We start from the raw sequence: 22650 nt of genomic DNA on the forward strand, positions 1-22650 counted from the left end.
AAAATATCGTCCACTGCAGGCCTTCAGCAACTCAACTGCTTCTGGAAGTGACAGGAGAAAGTCTCACAGTACAGCGATTCCAAGAAAGTGTCCAGCAGTGTGCTGTGAGGTGGCCTTCAGACCACTACAGAGTATGGCAATGGAACTTCCTGCTCGCCCAAGGCTATGAGGATGGTGTAGCTGGGCTTGAGCAAGGAAAGCAAGTGTCTCTCGTGTCCAGGTGAGACTGCAACGGTGGGATGCTGCGGGACCCAGCCACTGTTGTTTTCTAGATGACAGAAACTGAAGCCACAGACACCAGCTTTGGGTATGGGGAAAGTTTGGTGTCGTAGAGACCGTTGCAAAGAGCTGCCATACTCAGTATCCAAAGAAAACAGGTCACTGAATGACAAATACATGTCTTTAAAGAAATCATCTTGACATAAAACAGAGGTTTTGTCACTAAGGATTCAGCAGCTGGAAAACTTGCCCTGACCCCGTGGGTTGAACACTCACAGCAAGACAGATGCTGCTCTGGGAAAAGCAACCACCAGTAAAGGTCCCTGCTTGGGATATCAGACCCCACCTGGCAGCACCTTAATGTAACAGGCCCATTTCTGCTCTCCCCACAGGGAGCTTCAGCTGAATCAAACCGCCACACACAGCATCTCTACTTGCTCTTCACAGGACAAGGCGCAGGGACCCTGTGACACAGCGAGCTCAGGCCAGGCAGCAGCATTTTTTGAGCTGCATATAACACTGTGCAGGAGAGGTTGAGGCAAGGCAAAGCCTGGTACAGGGAAGAACCTCAGGGCAGGTAGTCCCACCTCCACAGCCACAGCTCCTGTGAGAGGCAGTCCTCTGAGGGCCTGCACCATCAGTAAGCAACATGCTGGGGCTGGAAGCCTGCAGGATGCTCACCTTAGGGCAACTGTCACAGGAGAACAACACAGCCAGGAGCTGCTGTCAGTCTAACCCTGCTTGGGCCTTGCTCTTGGTTGCTGCTTGGGAGCCAGGCAGGTGGAGGAGATGAGTCTCGCGGCCCATCAGCACCCACCCTGAACAGGAAGGGGAGAATGGCTCAAACCCTGTGAGATGTTGGGGAACCCTTGAGGCTGCTCCAAAGCTAGTATGCAAGACCTTAGAAAGATGCTACAGCAGTACAAGAAGATCACAGAATAGTTTAGGTTGGAGCAGAACTTCAAGATCAAGCCCAACCATTAACCTAACACTGTCAATTCCACCACTAAACCATGTCCCTGAGCTCCGCATCTATACGTCTTTTAAATACCTCCAGGGATGGTGCCTCTACCACTTCCCTGGGCAGCCTGTTCCAATGCTTGACAACCCTTTCAGTGAAGAATATTTTCCTAACATCCAATCCAAACCTTCCCTGGTGCAACTTGCCCTTGTCCTATTGCTAGTTACTTGGGAGAAGAGACCAACACCTGCCCCACTACAACCACCTTTTCAGGTAGCTGTACAGAGCGATTAAGGTCTCCCCCCAGCCTCCTCTTCTCCAGGCTAAATAACCCGTTCCTCAGCTGCTCCTCATAAGACTTGACCTCTAGACCCTTCACCAGCCTTGTTGCCCCTCTCTGGACACGCTCCAGCACCTCAGTGTTCTTCTTGTAGTGAGGGGCCCAAAACTGAACACAATATTTGAGGTGCGGCCTCACCAGTGCCAAGTACAGGGGCATAATCACCTCTGTACTCCTGCTGGCCACACTATTCCTGATACCAGCCAGGATGCCATTGGCCTTCTTGGCCACCTGGGCACACTGCTGGCTCATGTTCAGTCGGCTGTCAACCAACATCCCCAAGTCCTTTTCCTTCAGGCAGCTTTCCAGCCGCTCTTCTCCACGCCTGCAGCGCTGCATGGGGTTTTAGTGACTCAAGTGCAGGACCCCGCCCTTGGCCTTGTTGAACCTCATACAGTTGGCCCTAGCCCATCGATCCAATCTGTCCAGATCCCTCTGCAGGGCCTTCCTATCCTTGGGGCAGATCAACACTCTGCCCAACTTTGTGTCATCTGCAAACTTACTGATGGAGCACTCAATCCCCTCGTCCAGATTGTTGATAAAGATGTTAAACAGAGCTGGCACCACTACTGAGCCCTGGGGAACACCACTCGTGACCAACAGCCAGCTGAATTTAGCTTCATTCACCACCACCCTTTGGGTCCAGCCATCCACCCAGTTTTTTTACCCAGCGAAGTGGGTACAAGGAAAACATGACAATTCAATAAATATAAGCTTTTATTACAATAGAAAATAGTAAAACTCATGTTAAAATAGACTCTTGCTTTTGGACTGCTCAGAAAAGCCTAAGCCTCACTTTTACCTGCCAGTGCCCACCAGGGTCCTGACTCCTATGCATTGAGCAACGCGTTTCTGTGCCAGGAGCCTCACGTGTCCTCCCTCCCCAGTGACAGACTACAGCAGCAGAGTGAGCCCAGGCCCACCAGGCAGGCAGGCACGGGCTCTCTGTGGGGTTATTAGTACAACATGCCTCATCCCCTTGTGCAGTCGGGCTCCTGTTTGAAGCAGGCAGCTTTAGGGAAGCCTTGGACAAGAGGGAGGGGGAGGAAAAAGAAAAAAAAAAAAAAAATCATCAGCAGATAATGGCAGCTGTTCGGAGACAGCTAGCAAGGCAGCAGACAGACCTGCTAGAAAGACCACAGCAGCCAGCTGCCTCTAGCCTGCTGTTTGCCCAGTACCACTGCATGTCCCATCAAACATGCTCTGGCCTGGCTCCCCTCTTCTTTCAGTGACACTCCATATGACCCTGAAGGAGACTAGCAGACGCTGCCAAGTTTAAGCTCTGCGTGGCTTAGGCAGTGTTACAGGGAACACCCTCCACCGCCTCCTTCCATGGCCAGCCCAGTGCAAGTGAGTGTGCAGTTTGGAACATCGTGTGCTCTCCTCCACCTCACCAAAAAGGGCCAGTGGCAAGAGTAGAGTAGAAAGCAGAGGCCACAGGACAGCAAGGTCAGATGGGAGTGGGAGACACTTGAACACCATTGCCAGCACAGCAGCACTCTTGACTCCAAGTCCCGCCAGCCTACAGCCGGCAAGCTCACTCCAGTCCCTCATACATAGCCTTCCGCAGCTCGATGGAGAACATCTCCTCCCAGGGCTTGCGGATCCACTCCACCAGCTCTACCAGGAGCTCAGGGCACTCTGTGCGGATGTGCCAAGTGCTCTCCACCTTCAGCACCTGCGAGGGAGGAAAGAGCGAAGCGGATGAGCAGGGCCCAGCCTCACAGACACTGATCAGCCCTGAGCCGCTATTCCCCAGCGCAGCCGCCAGCTCCTCCCAGTTCCTAAGTGACATCCTCCTCCCTCCCTGCTGCCAGCCCTGGAAGCGTCCCTGCACGACTCCTGTACAGCAGCAATTTGCTGCGCTCCCCTGCGTCGGTGGTACAAGGCCCTAGGTTAGGATGGGAGATGACAGCCTCAGGACACTCTTAGCAGGAACAGGATCTGAACACAATCCAGCCTCCAGCATCTTGTGTGCCCCATGACCAGCTCCTGGTTACCTCATCATAAAGCATCAGCTTGATGTCACAAGGACAGAGGCGATAGGTTATGATATTGCTAATACTGCTGATCGGCTGCTTCTCCTTCAACTGGATGTTGCTTCTAGGAGGCGTTTCTGCCTCATGGGCTTCATCCAAGGAGGCCTGCACCTGCCACTGGTGATTCTCCTCCAGCAGAAACAGCATGCTTCGGGTGCTCAGCAGGGTCACAGGGAAAGCAGATGCCCCTAAAAGGATATGAGGGAATAGGAGAGGCTTTGCTGAGAGCCTGAGTCACTACAGAACCAGCTTTGCTCTCCACTCCTCCCCTAGGGAAATCCTTTCCAGCAACCGGGTGAACAGCCTTAACCAGCTTCCTGACTGAAGAGGGGGTGCAGGGTAGCTAAATGTGGATGGGCTTGACCAGCTTATCCAAGCTCATTGCAGGAGCATGCCTGGGAAAGACCACCGCCCAGGTAGCCTCATCCAGCCTATATCCTCATGTGAGGCAGGGGAAGACACTTGAGTCCTCTGACCTCTTAAACAATACTTTACTACTCCTTAGTTAAAAGTCAGCAGCTCTAGCTGAAAGGCCGCCTTTTTCGGCCTGAATTCGTCTGTCCGCAGTTATCTGTTGGTTGGAACAGAGAACACACACACATAAAGTTTAATACCAAGTTGGGATGCGTCATAAGTATGGCAGGAAGCAAAGTAGTTTTGATAAACTGTAGGGAGCATAAACATCATCCGGGCTGTCTTCAGTGGATGCAAATGAAAAGCACCAGAACTCGGGAATAAGTCAGATGCACAGAAATAGGGAACCACTAGCATAACTGGCTGAGGTCACAGGGGATCACAGGCTGCTACAGCAACATGTTGCTTTTCTCGTCACATCTCATGGGAATTAGCAGGAATATCGGAAATGGGATGTTTCATTATTCCTGTCTACTTGGCAATGAGGCCTCAGCTGGAACGGTGTCCAGTTTTGGGCACCATACTCTAAAAAAGGAGAAAACTGTAGAGTAAGAAAAACGCACTTGAAGTTCTCCCTCCCACAGGCTACTTGTTCAGCTGGAGGAGACCCATAAACAGACTTCCCACAGATTGCTTCTGATTCTCCTTCTCTCACACCTCCCCAATGGCCAATGTGAACAAGGGTGCAAGAGCAGTAACAAATTGGTCAGAATGTGACTAACAGCTAGGTTGCTTTTTTCAGTGTTCCAAGCTAAGAAGACACCGAAATTGTTCACTGAAGACTCAGATTCCATGTTTAGCACATTTGGCCCTCAGCAAGCCCTGGAACAGAACTTGATGGGCTCAAGCAGGCTGCTCCTGTCCTACTATCTCAGGTTGCAGACACCTGCTTCTGTTTCCCCGAACTGAGGATCCTTTCAGCTCCATACACAAACCAGCTGTGTGTATGACCACTCGGCTTTCCCTCAGCTCCAGGCAACGATCCAGCCCTTAGATAATCTCCAGCTTCTCAGAAACCATTCCAAGTTGTCACCAAACCTGGTGTGCAAGACCAACTGCTCCCTAGAGCCCGGACTTAGATGCAGAACAGGGCTGGGAGACTCACTGGGTATACACGAAGCAGCATGGTGCTACCCTACCCTACACATCTCAACATGACAGCCCTCACCCATGCCCCCACCCCATCTCGCTGCTGGACCAAAGGCCCAGCTCTTTTCCCACAGACCGTACACTAACACCACAAGCATGTAAGCAGCCAGCACAAGGTGTGTGACACCTGGCCACTGAGATGTCCTGTACCTTGGATCAGGTAGGCCAGCAGGTAGAAAAAACAAGTGCCATCTGCAGCTGCAGAATCTGTGGTCTTGGAGTCCAGCAGGGGCCTGGAGGAGATACAACAGCAGGCCAATCAAGGAAGCACTCTGTTTCCAGTCTAGGTTTGCTGTGAGCTAGCTACTGTTCACTGTCCTCTTGGGGAAGGAAGGGACCCATCTCTTCCAGATGTTGCAAAACTCCTCTCTCTCCTGTTACTCTGCCTACCACCTTGCCAGCTAGGAACCAAATGCTTCTTCCAATGGAGGAGGCTGCCCTATGCCTCCCCCTTTTCCTCCCTCCATGATATTCTGCTCAGGCTCCATGAGAGCTGGAGTTGCCCTGCCTAGCTCTGCCCACGACACCCCTTTGCTTGCTCTCCCCCTGTGCAGCAGGCACCTGAGCCAGCTGCCTTAAACCTGTGGCGTAGGCCTGGCTGTCACTCCAGCGGTGCCTCCTCCTGCGCTGCCCTGTTTTGAGCACTATGCTTCCCAGCCACTGCTGGACGATCAGACATCCTCTTCCATCCGATACCCCAACCTCTCAGCGGCTGTTCTTACCATAGCCAATGCTGTGGATTCATTTCCACAGCGGGGATTTCCTTCACCTTACTCCTGTGCTTAGCAGGCAGCTCTTGCATGAGATCTAAAGAGGGAGAGAAGGCAGACATCTATTATTGCAAGCCCAAGGGCAGTACATTAACAGCTCAGGATGGTTCTCTAGTCTACAGAGAGGCACTGGAATTTATGATGCCAGTGGGGTTCTCCCCCAGTTTTTTTCTGAGCTGGCAAGAAGTGAATTTCCAACATACATCCAGGCACAGCTCTCCTGGTGGCTCTCCAAGAGCAAATCTTCCAAATTTTCTCCCCCCACCACCTCCGCTACAGCTCTACTCTTACATGTCAGGGTCTGCAGGAACTGGTCACAGCAGCTTTGGTTCCGGATCAGCAGATTGTAGGAGGCTTTTGGGTTGTCAAACTCCATTCGCAAGCTCTGGTGGCAGAGTCCCACTTCCAGATGGGAAATATCAGACAGGTAGTGAGAGTCATTCTTCTTCAGCCAGTCTGCAGGTTGTCCCCTAATCAGAGCACAGCCCTCAGCTGCAGCACCTGCCCCATCTCCTCTCCCACATCAGACTGCAGCAGGGGGGTTTTGCCAGAAGAGCCTCTGCATGTCACCACACCTCCAGGGTAAGGCTAGCACAGGCTGGCACTACCCAGCACCCACCGCCTGGCTGCAGAATCTCACTTGCCACCATTCTCCTCACCTGACAGTTCCAGTGACTTCCAGCACATAAATCTTGAGATCAGAGGCAACCAGTATTGAGAGGAACTCTCCTTGTCGGCCAAACTTCACCATGACCACCTAGAGCACAGAGACGTTGGGTCATAGCACTGCCCTGCCTCTTGCCAGCCCACCCATGGAAAAGGCCGACTCTAACACACTTCCAGCTGCCTTCACGCTCCACAGCCTCTGGGATGCCACCCCAGTGCAGAACTTGCAGGGTGGAAGGACAGCCGAGGAGCTGTAGGAGTGGTGCTGCGGGAGCTCACCTTAAGGAAGCACTGGAACTCCTCAGCGTTCTCCTCAAAAACCTCCATATCCAGGTACAGCTTCAGGCGATGATCCACAGAACGGAAGTCTCTCGTGTTCAGGACACCATTTACAGCTGAGGAGAGCAAAAGGTGGGACTAGCATTCTGCCCACTGACCAGGTGCTGCCCAGGCATGCAGACTGGCACCAGGGCAGCAGTGTCACCCTCTCTGCACACCTGCTCCCATGAAGTCTCTCCTCGAGACAAAGGGCCAAAGCCAGGGCCTTCCAGGCCACAGGTCTCAATGTGGAGGCATGAGGGGACTCCAACACTTGCTTTTTCAGATATACAAAGCTTTGGTCTAACCCATCTCCAACCTATGCTTAGCTGTTACGTCACAGGAAGACACTGCTTTGATGCCAGATTTGGCAGGAGGGCAATTCTTTATCACAAAAACAAAAAGACATCTCTCATTTCAGCTGGTATCAGCTCAGGTCAGCCTCTTCAACTCTGACTTTGACTGTGGTAAGGTTAAAGGGGACTGAGGAAGACACCAATAAAACTGCTTAAAAACATAATTAGGTTTGTCATGCAACTGCATGACTAATTAATTTAGACAATAGCCATGATACTGCCCGAGAGCAGACACTTCCCAGCAGAGCCTCTTCTCCAACAGAAACACTACACTAATCAACTTCTCCCTGGCAGGAACTTTTTCATGGGCTCAGTTTTAAATTGGGACCTTGCAATTTGACCCGAAACAAGAGACTGCTTTATTGCTCACACTTCAAGTGTACAGGACTGAACATGGCAATCCTAAACACTGTTCCTATTATCAACTCCTCTTCAGAGGCACAGCACTCTTGAAAGGCTGGGGGAGTTCTCTACAGATCAAGAAGCTGATGGGTTTGCAGATCAGGACAGTTGCAGTAAAGTCACTTGGTGGGCTGAACCCAATAACATAGATAGCTCCTTTCCAACTTCAGTTATTCTGTAAATCACAACCTGATGCCCAATCAAAAGCAGTCTGCTTACATCAGAAATCCAAGGCCCTTCACAACAAGCATTTGTGGACCTCCTAGTAACTGTTATCTTGCACAATAGCCCTCACAGAGCCAGCACACAGTCTCTTCTTTTGGACAGGCTTTGTCATCTGAAGCTCACAAAGACCACTGAGGAAAGCACAGGTAACTGTAGATCCACTAACCAGAGCCTCCTACAAACATACCAGCTTCACCTTGCACTTGAGACAGAGAATAAATACAGAGAAATTATGCATACTATTCTCCAAAGGTAATGCTCCAGCTGGCAGCTCAATGGTGCCACAGGAACCCACTGTGTCTGTAACCGAGCAGTGCAGCTCCCAGAAGAAGACCTTGTTACTCAGCGTCTGAGCAATACTAGGGATTAGGAGCTGACTCAGTTTTCCTTACCTTCAGGCATGAGGACTGAACAGAGAGTAGAATGAAAAACTCTGCTCACAAGAACTATGGTCACTGCTGCTAGTGTCTGACGACCCTCCCTTCCCTATTAAACAGGGGGCAGTGCACCCTGCAAGCACCAGCCATGAAGCCCAACATCAAGCTGTGTGCACCCCTAAACCCTGCACAGATCCTACATACTCACAGGGATTGAGATTCCATGTGTCCTCAGACTCAGAGTTCAAAGAGAGCTGGGAAGGAGTGGGCCCGCGAGACATGCTGTAACGGTAGCTCCCCATCAAGCTGCCCCCATTGGTGTCTGTGTGGCTGAGGGACAAGTACTGGCTCTTCATGCCCAGCTCCTTCTTCACAGAGCCGCCATCTGAACTGCGGGAGCTGGAATGGAGAGTGCCATCATGCTCGCCACTCAGCTCCGGGGTCCTGGTGCTGTTGCTGGTATCCATCTCCAAGCTGTCCTCCCCGCCAATGTAGAACCTCCCAGTCTCACTGGCCAGGGCAGGTGTTTCCTCGGGGCCTTCCTGCTGGCTGCCTCCCTCCAGGACAGAGTCTGACAGGTCCTCACTTGTGCTGTCGGGGCCAGGTGGCAGAGGTGTGCTGGGGCACACCTCTGAAGGCAGGATGACCACATGGTCACTGGAACAACTGGGACAAGCTATAGGTTCACTAGCTGCTGCAGCACCTGTGGGAAGATTTCATCAGAGATAAAGAAAAACCAGAACAGCTCTCCCCCAACAAGATTTTACTTTTTCTTTTTCCTCTGCAAACCACAAACCATATCCCTTTCAAAGTAGACAATATTATAGTCTGACTTGAGCAGCTTGTCGAGCAGCTCTGTTCAGAGTCACATCCTACATCCCTCCCCTTACAAATCAAGGAGAAATTCTGGGTCAGTGCCAACATGCACCTGGAATAGCTCTGCTCAGACTCAGGGCAACCGGTGTGTGCAGTAGTTGCAACCAAAACTACATCAGGGCTTCAGCTCATGACTTTCCTCCACCTCATGTCCACAAGTGCTCAGGTAGCCTTTGAAGCCCAAGCTAATCCAACCTTCCTTACCCACCTCCATCCCCTGCTTCATTTATCCTCCAGCCAGCCAAACCACAAGAACGCTGTGTCCCTTCTCCAGCTGCCCCCATCCCTCCTGACCCCAGTTCCTGATGCTCCCTTCACCCACATCACAGCAGAGTCCCAGCTGGATCTTGGGACTCCCACTACCCTGGCAGGGGGGAGAAAATGTCTTGGGGTGGAGGAAAGTGCTGCAGCCAGGACAGCACGTTCGCCCTCATTGCAGTACTTCGATCCCGGGTACTCTGTCAGATGAGCAGCATCTTCCGAGCTTGGGCTGGGCACTCCCCACTTCAAATATAAACTCAGCACTAGCCATGTCTCAGCCAAAATACCACATCTAGTTTCAGACACCCAAAGAAAAATGCGGACAAATGGGAAAGAGTACAAAGGAGACCAGCAAGAATAACTGCATTGTATGAGATATGACTGACAAGCAAATTATCTAGGGAGTTGACCTTATTTAGTCTAGAGGACAGAAGACAGGACTAGTTGAGGGGGGAGAACAATGGCCCTCAAGTACAAAGAAAAGAATAAATCATTCCCCATAAGGGAAGCGAGAGTGGGCTGAAGAACACGGCCAGGGAGACTTAGGTTAGGGTTCTGGGTTTTTTTCTCATGTCTAACAGCCAAAGTTTTACCTAAAATACTGGAGTAGATGCCCCAGAAGCCTCCGTTAGCAAAAGCCCTTTAGAACAAATTAGTCTCCGTAGCAGAACTGACCACAGTTTCAAGAGGACAAGAGACTACATGACCTTTAATGCCTCTTCCAGACTTCAGATATCTATGGACCATCTGCAGTTTCCAGTATCCCTATGTCCTCCCAGACCCCAGGCCACCCACAACAAGGGTGCTCTCTCCTTAACCTTGAAACAGTGGCTTACTCCTGCTAGTGAATAAGACAGGCTCTTCCCAGTCCAAATGGGCCAAGTAAGAGTACATCCCACAACAGGTTTTAATTCCAGTACAGCCAAGGCATCACCCTCTCCTACACATTCCATGCTCTGCACCACAGCTGCCATTCTGGCAGCCTGCCTGGGCATTAGCAGGCATCCTTTTTCTGGCACTACACCCTACCTTGAACCGAGGCAACTAGGCTCTCCAGAATTTTGGCATCTCCAACCTCTGAAGGATAGGGACCTTGATGCCAGTGAGCCAGGGACTGCGAAAACTCCTGCTTGCATTTCAGGCACTGGAGCTTCGTGGATCCCTTCTCCTGGTCCTGATTTCGCCGATTCTCCTCAACAGCTGGGGACAACACTTCAAGGACGCTCTAAAAGTAGCAGCACAGAGAAAAGAGTGCTAGCAGGCAGCTACAACCCTCCTAATAAAAGCAAGCCTCTGACACCAGCAAGTCTCCTCAGATGCCTCATTACAGAGTTTCAGAGTACAAAGGGTGCAGGGCCATTTCCCAGCTAACACAGTACCACAGCTAATCTGTGCAAAACTTGCCAAGGGCACCAAGCTTCACTGCAGTAGACCAAGGGAAACTGGTATTGCAGGTCTGTGCCTTGTATCTACATATTGACAGGCTCTCCCTGGAACTCCGGTCTCAAAGGTCTCATCTGCTTGTACCTTGCCTGTTACAACTTGTTTAAATGTACTTAAACAACAGTACCTCAAGAAAAATACTTGGATTTGAGACCGGAGCCCCTACAGCTGCTGTGCAGACCAGAGCTGCCACAGCACTGACACTCTCTCTGTCCAGAGGGCTAAGTACAGGCTAGTGAATCACTCGGCACCCACAAAGCATTATGCTGCATGTGCACAACGAGGATCACCAACTTTACTAACTTTTCTCCCCAAGAGGAAGAAAACTGCAAGGCTTTCTCCTCGAGAGCACCCTTTATGCTCCCGGAGCTTCACCGCCCACAGCCATGCTCACAGGGCCCTCCACAGGTCATTTTTGCAGCAGGAGAAATATTGAGCTTACAAGCCAGACATGGGCTGCCACGGGGCAGCAGATACTGGTGTGCTCCAGGAACAGGGGCCCTGTGCTGGCTGGAAGAACTCAGTGCCTTCCAGTAACGCTGCCCTCCTCCCCAGGCTTTCCCCTCTAACCTCCCCCACCTGTAGGCACTGCTCCGGGCTGTCATCGAGCACCACATATTTGCGCTTCTGCCGGTCCTTGCGAATGTAGCTGAAGTGCAATGTGAGGACCGGGAAAACTCGTTCCAGATCCTGCAGGAAACGGAAAACACCAGTTCCAGAAAGAGGGTCCAGCCTCTAGTACACAGACAACATTTGTTTGCAACTGGCCAAAACGTAGCCATACAAGCACCTAATTAAGTAAGCCTTGAGTAGCCCTCCATAGCTGATAGTATTTTGGAGCCTGGTAAAACAGGCATAAATTAACAAATAAAAATAAAGCTCATGAGTGGTGAGGACAACATCAAGTTTCAAGGCCCAGAACAAAGCATTTCAAACAAAATACCTTTTCACAAAGGTATTTCAGAATATCAAGCCACAAACATTCAAGAGGTACAAGGGCAGGAAGAAAAAAAAGGAATTGTAGCTTTTGGGGAAAACAGCATTAGAGAAGCCTGTGAACATGTCTGTGCACACACTGAATGCTGAAATCCTACCACCAGGAAACAGATTTCCAAACTCCCTTTCTACAGGATCACAAAAGCAAAATAGGGCTGATAGTGCTAAAGCATGCACCTAGAGCGGATGCAAAACTGCCCGCTGAGCTATCAGTAGTAGCTTTCTAAACATCACACTAGGCTCAGTGCTGCACTGCCTAAGAGAAAGTGCAATCCACACACAGTCCTCCAAGGCCAGGGTGCTATCCCAGTGAGGAATGGATGGGAACGAGTTCTGCATTTCATTTAGGCTTCTCTTGAGAAGTCTCTTTATTGCAAACTGGAACAAGTCCAGCTGTTAACTCCAGCTTTGGAACAGAACTAGTGCTGGCTGCTGCGGCATTACCACAGGTACTCTAAGCAATACAGGTGCTGTTAGATACACACATATTGGGTGGGAGCGGAGCTCAGTCAATCAGGCTGTGCAGGAGCTAGGAAAAGACCTGCAGGGTACTCTGACAGAAGCCCAAACCCAGAATGCTGGCCCACACAGGGAGTAAGATGCCAAAGGCTCACACAGAGGCATAACTCACCATCCTCCTCCAGTTCATCTCTGAGGTCTCCACCTTCTGCAGGCATTTCAGCTCCAGCTTGTGGAGGACTCTGGCAGCCTTCAGTTCCACCTCAATCACATGCTTAGCTGTGACTCGCAGGAAGATCCAGTCTGGCTCTGGGTCCCCTTCACCTTCTATTTGGCTCACCAGCACTGGCTGGCAAAGGTCCACTGCCAAACAAGGCATAGTACAGGTCAGTACACACAGTAGGCCTTTCGGCCTGCTGGGCCCAAGTCCTCAGAATTCCCACAATACTGGGTAGCATGATAAAGCTTCAGGGATATCACATTTGATCCGTCTCTTCTACTGTCACCCAAGCCCTCAAACACAGCAATGAAAGGACTTGTTTACCTTCTGGCTTCTCCTCTTCTTCCTCCCCCAGCATTAGCTCATCTGCCTCCTCTTCTCTCTGTTCTCCTTCCACAGGCTCATCCAGCTGTACTTCAGGCTCTTCCTCCTTCTCAGTATCATCCACAGGAGGAGAGGAATCTTTCTGGGACACTTGGAGTTTTCCTTGCTCTGGGTCAGAGCTCTCACTCTGCAAGTCCATTGCAGCAGGTCTGCCTGCGATCTCGTCTGCAGAACGGCTACGGCAGATGACAGGTACTTGGTCATGCTGCTCCAGGTGTCTCTTGTACTGCAGCCAGTCAACACCAAAGCGATCTCTGAAGCTGTCCAAGCGTTTCATCTCCTTCTGATGCTGCAGCACCAGGTCTGCAGAGAGAAAATTTGGGAAGTATGGAAACAGTCACCACGCCAGAGCACTCCTCTGACTGTGGGCAGGTCAGCTGCTGTGTTACTGAGGAAGAAGGCAAGCCTCACCGGCAGAGAGAGGTAAAGCCTGGGCCTCGTGTTCTGTGTCACTGGGCTCTGAAATGCTCGCTCTGCGCACTTTGACTTTTCCCTGGAACAAACAGGATGAGAACAGTTGGGAGACACCAGAACGACCAAAGCAGTTTCTGATGAGTGGCTCTGCCAAGCTCAAGGGTTCATAGCTGTTACAGTGCAGAAGCACACCACAAAACATTTGTCACAGTATACCAAGACTGACATTAAACCCAGCCCCTTCCTAACATACAGCAGCGTAGAGGCTCACTGCCACAGAGTCAGTACAAGACCATATCCCACTGTGCGAGGCTTTCACGCTGAGGCAGCCCCTTCATCCAACATGCCAGCTACATGGATAAGAAGCCATCTCAGTCCCAGACCTTGCTTTTCTTCCGAGGGAGCCTGACAGCCACGTTCTCCGCTGGGGACTGACTGTCGCTGAAGTCTGCAGCACAGGAACTGTCCAGAGCACTGCGGTCCAGCGCGGTCTTCTCTGAGGTAGAAGTGTGGATGGACTGTGACACACTTTGCACAAGCCTTGGAAGGTGCTAAAGCCAAAAGAAGAGAACGCTGCCTTCTGAGTGCAAAGGAGAGACAAGGTAACTGAGCCACAACTCCGGCTGACAACTTCCCTGCCCCTCACCTCTCACCCCAAACTTTCACCATCTCAGTCGCAGTGGTGACAACAGATCCCGCCTGCTTGACTGGATTTTGTATCACAACCACTCTGATTTAACTCAACCTCTGCCTTTCTCAACCACAGCAAATGGGAAACTGGTAACTGTTTGTTTTGCTTACACGTAATTCAAGTGTCAAGTACCAGACAGTACCTGAAGAGGAAACAGGCAAGGCTCCAAGTTCTGTAAGGCTACACAGGACCAAGTAAGTTACATCGGCCAGTCACAACAACTACCAGGAATCAGCATGGACTGAGCCAAAATAAACAGTGTCAAAGGGTGAAGGCAGCCCGTACAGATTTAATGGGACACATGACAATGCAATAACCTGTCAGAGTTCCCACTCCCAAAGCCCAGAAGACCAGTTTACAGCACTTACCATCAGGTCCGAGGAAGAGAGTGGCTCCCCATCCAAGAGGAACTGTAATTAGAGACCCACTTGCAGTCAGATTCCATTTAGCTGGCACATACTCAGGACAACATCTGCTGACTCCCATTCCCCTTCAGGCCACCCTAGGGTAGGGAACCCTGGCACAGAACTGCAAAGACTACCAGAAACAACCCTGTTCCTGCCTATCCATCACTCCTTTAGTTTCAGCGACCTGACCTAACAGCATATAAGGCCAGAAGGGACCATTGCCGTTTTCCTGTTTACAGACTTTACGACTCCCAGCAACACGTCCAAGACAGTTCGCAGAGAAGACACAATAGATTATTCTGCAACAAACCAAGAATTGTTTTGAGACACACTCATACTTACTTTCATCTCAAGGCTTGTACCCTACCTTCTAGCCTTGAGCTAAGTGAAAGCTTATTCCAAGATGCAGTTTGAAGACAACAAATTCAGCCGTTTGCCACTAATACAAAGGGCACACCAGCTCTGGAACACCTCTGACCCTTAGCAAGCAAGTTTACTTTGCTAAATTGCCAGAATGCTGTCTTTGCTGGCTTCTTTACTTAGATTACCAAGAACTGACCTAAGCACTAGAGTGCAAGGGAAATAGCAATGACATTTAGTTGAGAGCAGAGTGATGGGGAGAAAGAAAGAGGTGGCCACGGCTGCCAAGGAAGTATGTAATTAGGCAAGGTGGGGCAAGACGGTGAGTTCCTTCTTTGCAAAGCCCAGCTACATAGTCACTATCTAGCAGGAACAGAGTAAATTCTGGAACCACCAGTGAGCAAAACTGATGAAGTAGACAGTGAAGATGTATTAAGATCTGAGGTCTTGCAAACTGAGATCAGTATTCAACTCCATCTGCCCTAGCCAACGCACCACATAAAGAATTAAGGGTAAACTGCTCTACCCGAAAAAAAAAAACAAAACAAACAAACCACAAAACAATCACCACTGTTACACCACTGGAATAAATTTTCAGGTTTATGAAATTCTTTTCCTTGAGTGTCAGAACACCCTAAGCCTTCAACAGTAGGAGCAGAAGGCACATGACTAATACTCACATTGGAGGAGGCTGCCCGGGGAGACAGATGAACAAGGGTTGCAGATCGGTGGTTTTGATGGAACCATAATGGGTTTCCCTCTAAATGCAACTGGGTGGGGGAAATAGAGAAATTGTAATTAGAAGCAATACTCTATACCCCGACCTAGTCTGCCCGCAGGCTCTGCTTTCTCTCTTGCCACAGGAAAAATTCTTACAGTGGAACAGTGATCAAGCCAGGAGAGTACTAAGCTTTTACAACACTTCCTGAAATTTGTTCAGCAAATGGAGAAGGAAATTTAAGTACTTCCTACTCATGCCCCTAAATCATTAGGACTTTTTTCAGTACCAACTCTGAGAAGTGTTGAGACAACAGTCCTTTGCATGCCATCTTCCTTCACAAGCACTATGGTGGCTGCAGTTATCCTCCTTCAGACTTCTCTGAACGTACAAATCCACAATAGGATTAGGGGAGGTTCTTTACTGAACGTGACAGTGTTAAAATCAGAAAGCGGGAGCAAGAAGGTGAGGATGAATATATGGAAAGAGGTAGCTTGAGCAGGGGTCACTGAAAATGAAAGCTGAAATACAGGTGTCTCTCCAAGGCTCCCCCATCAGCTTCCCGCATTAAAACTAAATGCTCAAGAGTTGAATTCATCTTTCAAAACTCTCTTCCTACCACATGGTCTCCACCTTGCACCCCTGAGCACGACATCTCAAATCTACCAACCCATCAGGTTTTGTGCTTACTTTTTTTACATAGTGCAGAGTGGACAATGGTGCCAACTGGCTATGTTCCAGCAGCAGGTTATAGGCCACATCCAGGTGCTGCAGATTCACCAGCTGTTCAACCCCTGAAAACAAAGCAAGAAGCCATCAGCACGCTAGAAGATGTAACTTGGGAACCTCCCACTTATCCCTCTCCCTCAAAATTGAACCCTAGTAAAAAAAGCCGTGCCCAAGATTTCAAGTTCCGTCCCTCCTCGAGGAAGAGAGAAAGGCCTCAAACTCAGGAATGCTCCTCCCTTGTGGGCTCACCATTAATGCTGTCAAGCTCATTGTTGCGCAGGATCAGAGTCACCAGCTTGGATCGGCTGAAGATGCTGAGGTTTGGCACCTTGGACAGGAAGTTATAAGCCAGATTGAGGTACTCTAGTTCTGTAAGGGTCTGTTCAGAGAGAAGAGCAGCACCGCATCAACTGGGACTTTAGCTCAAAGCCTGACCCTGAATCAAGACAGGGCACTAGCCCCTACCACTTCTTCCATCCCACCAAGGTCAACAAACAATTGAGTTTCTTAAAACTACTTCTGCAGCAAGACTTTGACGTTCACATTTGGAGTGGTTTGTCTACGGGTGCTCAGCTTGATCCATCTGCTTTACAAAATTTGCAAGGAGCAGCTTTCTCCTTCCTTATGAACCTCAGTGGAGCAAAGGAAGGGACTGGACCCCCTGCCTCAGCAAAAGGACTGAACTACCAGAAGCCGCCCTTTCTTACCTTTCCAAAGATGACAGTGAATGATACATTGTGAACCCCACTAACCTGTGAAAAGCTGTTTCACAGCTTATCTTAAAAGCAGCAGATCTAGCCCAGCAGAGCATGGATTCCTTTGCCATTCCCCAGGGACGCACATGCCACTGTGATAGACTACCACCTATCTAAAGCAACTGAGGGGAGATTTCTGAGAGGTGAATACTACCGGCAGTCTGAACAAACCAAACAGCAAGTCTCTACCGCCCCATGCCTGGCTATGCAATTCCCACCTGCCGCACATGTGGAGTGCCACAACAGAGCGCACACCGTGTGTGCGACTCGGCCACACTGGAGTGCCAAGTGATACATACAGCTAACTCTGCTGTCTCAGACCAGGTGAGGAACACTGCCTTCTCTGCCGCAGTGGCACAGGGGCTGCACATGCAGGGCAACAGTTTCAAGACTGCAAGCACTACCTCTAAATCAGGTGTCTGCTGGGCCACAGCTCTGATTTTTTTTGTTACACTTCACCTAGCAGGCACACGGTCAATGATTACAGCACTTTAGCACTGTCCTCTCCATACAAGCAAACTCTGGTGCTCAGCCCAAGACACTCACCGTTAAATAGTGCTCACAATCCTGGATCTTGTTGTGACTCAAATCCAAGACTCTCAGAGCATTCAGTAATTGCTGAAGTACAAAAAGATACTAGATCAGATCGTACAAACGTCTCCACTACAGCATGGAAACCCTGTCCTGAGGCAGAAGCCAGCAAAATTAACACTGTGCACTCCCTCCCACCCAGACCTAGCAGCATCACTAAAGGAGCGCCCAGTTCTTGGCTGTGATCATCTCCTCTCTTCCCCTCAGTCATGCAGGACCACTCACCAGTGAGTCATCTAAGGCAGTGATCGAGTTATAGCTGAAGTTCACAGTCTGCAATTCCAACCACGGGAGAGCACAGCTCAGATCTCCACCACATGCTGAAATGATTTCCTAGGAAGAAGTGAGGAGCCATTCCTTGGTGAGTACTAGCTCTTACAGTACCAGCACATGAACACAGGAGAACAGCTAGTCTAGAACAAGGCTGGCGTATTGTGCTTTACAGACGCTGCCTTGCCTAGAGTGGCAATGACTTTTACGTCACTAATTCAAGTGTTTGGAGGTGGTGGGAATTCCACAGCTTGAGATTTACAAAGAAGGGGAGATGTTTTTGCTTCCTACGCTCAAGGGGCAATAGTTAACCTAACATATTACAATTTGTAGGCTCTGAACACTAAGCACAAAGATTCATGCTAACAAAACCTTTTTCACACCTCCATCAAAGCAAAAGATACATGCGCCCTAGCAAAAAAACTTCTGCTCTGGCAGACCAAAGAAGCTCCTGCAGCACTCCCCACCAGCAACCCCTGTTCCCCAGCAGGCGGCTGCTCCTGTGCCACAGGCAGAAGCCCGGAGCCCCACAGCTAGCACAGCCCACACTGCTCAAGTCTCCGCAGCTGGAGTTTGCCTTCATGTCTCAGAAACCTGCTGGGCACCAGGGCAGATAAGACACTGGGGCACAGCATTCCCTCTGACAATCAGCTCTAATTTAAGACTGCTGAAGTACAATGAAATAAACCTTGATCAGCTGCAGGCCACAGTACAGAAACAGCCAGACACACAGAAAGGTCAGACCTAGTTGATACAGGTATTGGCTGGAGCCACAAATTCTCAAGCAGCTAAAAAGGAGACTACAGAGCACACATATATGCAACACTGTCCGAGTCGGGAGTAGGACCCCAGAATGGGGAAGGGAAACAAAGCCATACGCAACATGGATTGATAAGATGGTTAACACTGCCTCCTACACCTCCCCTGTGTGAAGGGCTGCAGGATCAAGACAGTCTCTGTCCTGCAATTTTCCTCACAGGCTGTGTAGAGACACTCACCTCCAGCGTACTGATACATTTGCAACAGGTTAGAGACTCCAGCTGAGAATAGACAAATCGCAGTCCCCGGAGGCAGTGGGGAGGGACAGACCTCAACTGCAGCAGTGATGAGAAAGTAAGGACAACATACATCAAAATATTACAGAGTAAAAGCAGCTGCCATCCCAGGCCCATCTCTGCAAGCGATCTCCCATTTTCCTGCTGGAGCCTCCCTCCCTAAAGCTCCAGCCCTAGCTCATACCCAAGCTCCACCCCAAGCAAGTGTTGCAGGAGTTTAGACTTAGCCTTCTAGGAAAGCCACAAAAGCCTACCCAGTTTTTAGGGGCAGAGGCATCCTGCAACTACAAAACTACATTAAGAAAAGCCAAACAGCAAGACTCCCGGCCATTTTTGCCTCCTATACTTACTTCCAGATGCCGGAGGGACTTGAATGGGAAGATCTTCACAGCAGATTGCAAAACACAGTTTGGAACATGAACGAGCTAGAGAAATCAGAAAAGAAGTCTCACGTCAAGCTCGATTTGTGCTACAATACCACCCTCCTGATGCACTAACTGCAGCACCTCGAACAGGGCCCCCCTCCAGCCTGGGTGTTCACTAACAAGCTCTCCCCCCCGATGCTGATTTCGGCTCCGTCTCCTGGCCCCACAGTTCAATAGAGGTCAAAGAGAAAAGCATGTTAGCTAGCACAAGACCATGGTCTGCCAGACCACAGAGCTTCTTTTCTTCTCCCCCGCCCACATGGCTTCAAACCACTTGCAGAACCACAGGAAGGTCTGACAGCCGGATTCCTCATCAGCCACCCCTAACAAATCTACTAAATAAAGACAAATCTAACTGCTGGAGCTACATTTACTGACCAATTGAACTGAACTAGCACACTGGTGGGAGGTGCGCATGTGCATTTCACTACAATGGGCCAAATGAGGCAAATCACAAGCAGATACAATGGAAAACAGAGTTGGTCTCCAAGACACTTAGCATTAGACTGAGGAACCTGCAAATTTCCTCTTTGCCTTCCGTAGTGCAGCCACAAGCTTTGTCACCACAGGGTGGTTAGGCTGTGTTCATGTACCACAAAGCAGCTTATTAAATCCAGCTTGTTATGCTTTCTATGGACAGTGCCTAAACAGTATTGCAGACAGAGTGAGTAACGCTTCCACTGTACACACCAGAGTACAACTAGAGAGATCACCTCTGCTAGCTACATCCACGTTCACGCAGAAGTGACTCATCAGGTGCAGAACAGACATCCCAAGCCCTCATCACCACTACTGCTTCCACAGTTACAGCCCTGGCGGTGATGAATCACTGCCCACTGCCTGCCAGCACTAATGCAGCATGTTGAACAGGACCATTTGTGGGGGAAGCTTGCACTAAGAAGCTCTGATGATCAGTTTTAGCAAACTGCATTTCAGATGCCACCCTTGCTCTGTGTCCTGACCATCTCCTCTCCCCCCACTGTCTTAAGAATCTGATCAGGCTAATATAAATTATTAGTTTCGCCAAGCAAATCAGTTACCACACCACAATGGGTAGCTTCCCCTTCTTCACAGGCTTGTTACAGAAAGAGGCCATTTTTCAGTTAACACAAGCACTCACCACAACATCCTCCTGAAAGCAGCGTCCCTCCCTGCCCCCTCCTGCCAGGGGACCCGTGTTTCTCCATAGGCTCTGGGCCCCGCTCCCACCTCCACCCTCAGCATGCTGCTACAAAACCCTCCCAACAACATTCAGATAATCTCTTCAATCTGTCTCAAACAGAAAACTCTTTTGAAGACATCACAGGCCATATAGCTGGCCACCACTGTGGAACTTAAGAAGAGCTGCTAGCTCCCCTTCCAGGCCCACTTCACCTCTACTTCCCTCCTAGCAGTGCCTCAGTGCCAAGTGTAATCACGTGAAGCCTTGTAATACACAGAAGCATAGAATCATTTAGGTTGGAGGAGACCTTCAAGATAAAGCCCAACCATTAACCTAACACTGTCAATTCCACCACTAAACCATGTCCCTGAGCTCCGCATCTACATTTCTTTCAAATACCTCCAGGGACGGTGACTCCACCACTTCCCTGGGCAGCCTGTTCCAATGCTTGATAACCCTTTCGGTGAGGAATTTTTTCCTAACATCCAAACTAAACCTCCCCTGGTGCAACTTGAGGCCGCTGCCCCTTGTCCTACTGACTGTTACCTGGGGGAAGAGACCAACATTCACATCACTACAACCTCCTTTCAGATAGCTGTAGAGAGTGATAAGGTCTCCCCTCATACCCCTTTTTTTCCAGACTGAACAACCCCAGTTCCCTTAGCCGTTCCTCGTAGGACTTGTGCTCTAGACCCTTCACCAGCCTCGTTGCCCTTCTCTGGACACTCTCCAGCACCTCAATGTCCTTCTTGTAGTGAGGGGCCCAAAACTGAACACAGTACTCCAGGTGCGGCCTCACCAGTGCCGAGTACAGGGGGACAATCGCTGCCCTGCTCTTGCTGGCCACACTATTCCAACTACCAGCCACCTTTCAAAAAGCCCTCTTAAGAATGCCTAGGTCCACACTTTTATTTTTATTACAGCCTTTTCAAAATTAACAAGGACACATTACCACCAATGTCCCGTGCTGTGAAACAGATCAACCAGAACCACTGCCCACGCAGAAGCAGGTAAAATTCAGAAATAAGAAGTGAAAGGTCTCAGAGTAGCGGGTGTATACAACGTCTAATCGCTTTGCTCAAATACCCTGGCTTTGCTGTCTTGTGCAGATCAATCATCACCCAGGGAGCACTCAGCTGTTCTCAGCTGCCAGATACTGCCTGAATTGCTCAAGCATTTCAGGAAGCAATCATTTTCCCAACAATGTCAACACCTTACCAAGGTCAGAACATAATTAACCCCTGCCAACCCTGTTTTTAACTCTGAAAAACTTCCTGCTGAGTTGCACGGCTGATCCTATACAAAGTAGCTCCATAGTACCACGCTGAACTACGACGCCATCAAACAGCCCTGTGAGAGCTACCTGATCCACGCAGCACGCACGTAAGAGGGGGGCAATGGGCACCAGAGGAGGCCACTCCGCAGCAGGCAGCTCTGCCTGTCACCTCCACTGGCCAGCCTTGCAGTCCCCCTGGCCCCTCGCATCCCTGGCCGCGGTAGGTACAGACCTTCAGGGAGTGAGTCTTCTGCAGGACGTCGAAGAGGAACTGCGCCTGGAGGATGGCGGCGGTCTCGGCGGGGTGCGAGGGCAGGGCCACGAAGCCCCGGTTCTGGTTGCGGGAGCCCAGGTGCTGCTCGAAGACCTGCGTGAGGTGCTGCAGGGTGGGGGTGAGCAGCGTCAGCGTGCTGGAGCCGTCCAGGACGAGGTCCCCTGCAGGGAAGGGGGAGGACGGGCCAGGCCGGGCCGGGCCGTGAGCGCTGCTGCCCCCGCACCGGGGCCTTCACCCCGGCCCGGCCCGGCGGGGGCCGCCACTCACCCGCGTCCTGCAGCAGCCGTGCCAGCCCGTGCACCAGCGTCTCCGCCGCCATCTGCAGCGGGGGGAGGCCGAGGCGGGGGTGACGGCGGCCCGGCTCGGCTCGGCACGGGGCGGCGCGGCCTGGCTCGTCCCGCCGCGCCGCCGCCGGCCCCTCGCACTTCCGCGTTACCACAGAGACGCGCCCTTCCGCCCCACCAGCAAGACGGCCGCCGCGGCTAGAGCGCCGCCCGCTTACATCCGGTTGCCATGGAGCCCGCCCCAGCATCCCCCTCCCGCCCGGCGGGCCCGCGCCCCGCGCCCCCCGCCCCGCGCCGCCGCCCCGCAGCCCCGCCGGTAAGCGGGGGCGGCCCGGGAGGGGCGGCGGGCCCGCGCCGCGCCCTG

At 51.0% G+C, this 22650-nt stretch overlaps 1 protein-coding gene across 1 annotated transcript; it reads right to left on the bottom strand.

Annotated features, from left to right (window-relative positions):
* Positions 1-2224: 2224 nt before the first annotated feature.
* Positions 2225-22517, bottom strand: STK11IP (serine/threonine kinase 11 interacting protein). Its single transcript, XM_075430885.1, is given in 25 exon segments — positions 2225-3198; positions 3521-3747; positions 5273-5355; positions 5845-5929; positions 6184-6362; positions 6552-6649; positions 6838-6953; positions 8445-8939; positions 10403-10598; positions 11396-11506; positions 12444-12634; positions 12816-13178; positions 13287-13368; positions 13673-13840; positions 14349-14390; positions 15428-15517; positions 16156-16259; positions 16444-16573; positions 17496-17567; positions 17766-17873; positions 18809-18904; positions 19216-19290; positions 21961-22163; positions 22270-22495; positions 22497-22517. Coding segments are annotated over 25 exon segments (3702 nt in total). The 3' UTR covers positions 2225-3057.
* Between the last annotated feature and the right edge of the window lie 133 nt (positions 22518-22650).

Source organism: Opisthocomus hoazin, chromosome 9 (assembly GCF_030867145.1).
Source record: "Opisthocomus hoazin isolate bOpiHoa1 chromosome 9, bOpiHoa1.hap1, whole genome shotgun sequence".
Lineage (NCBI taxonomy): Eukaryota > Metazoa > Chordata > Aves > Opisthocomiformes > Opisthocomidae > Opisthocomus > Opisthocomus hoazin.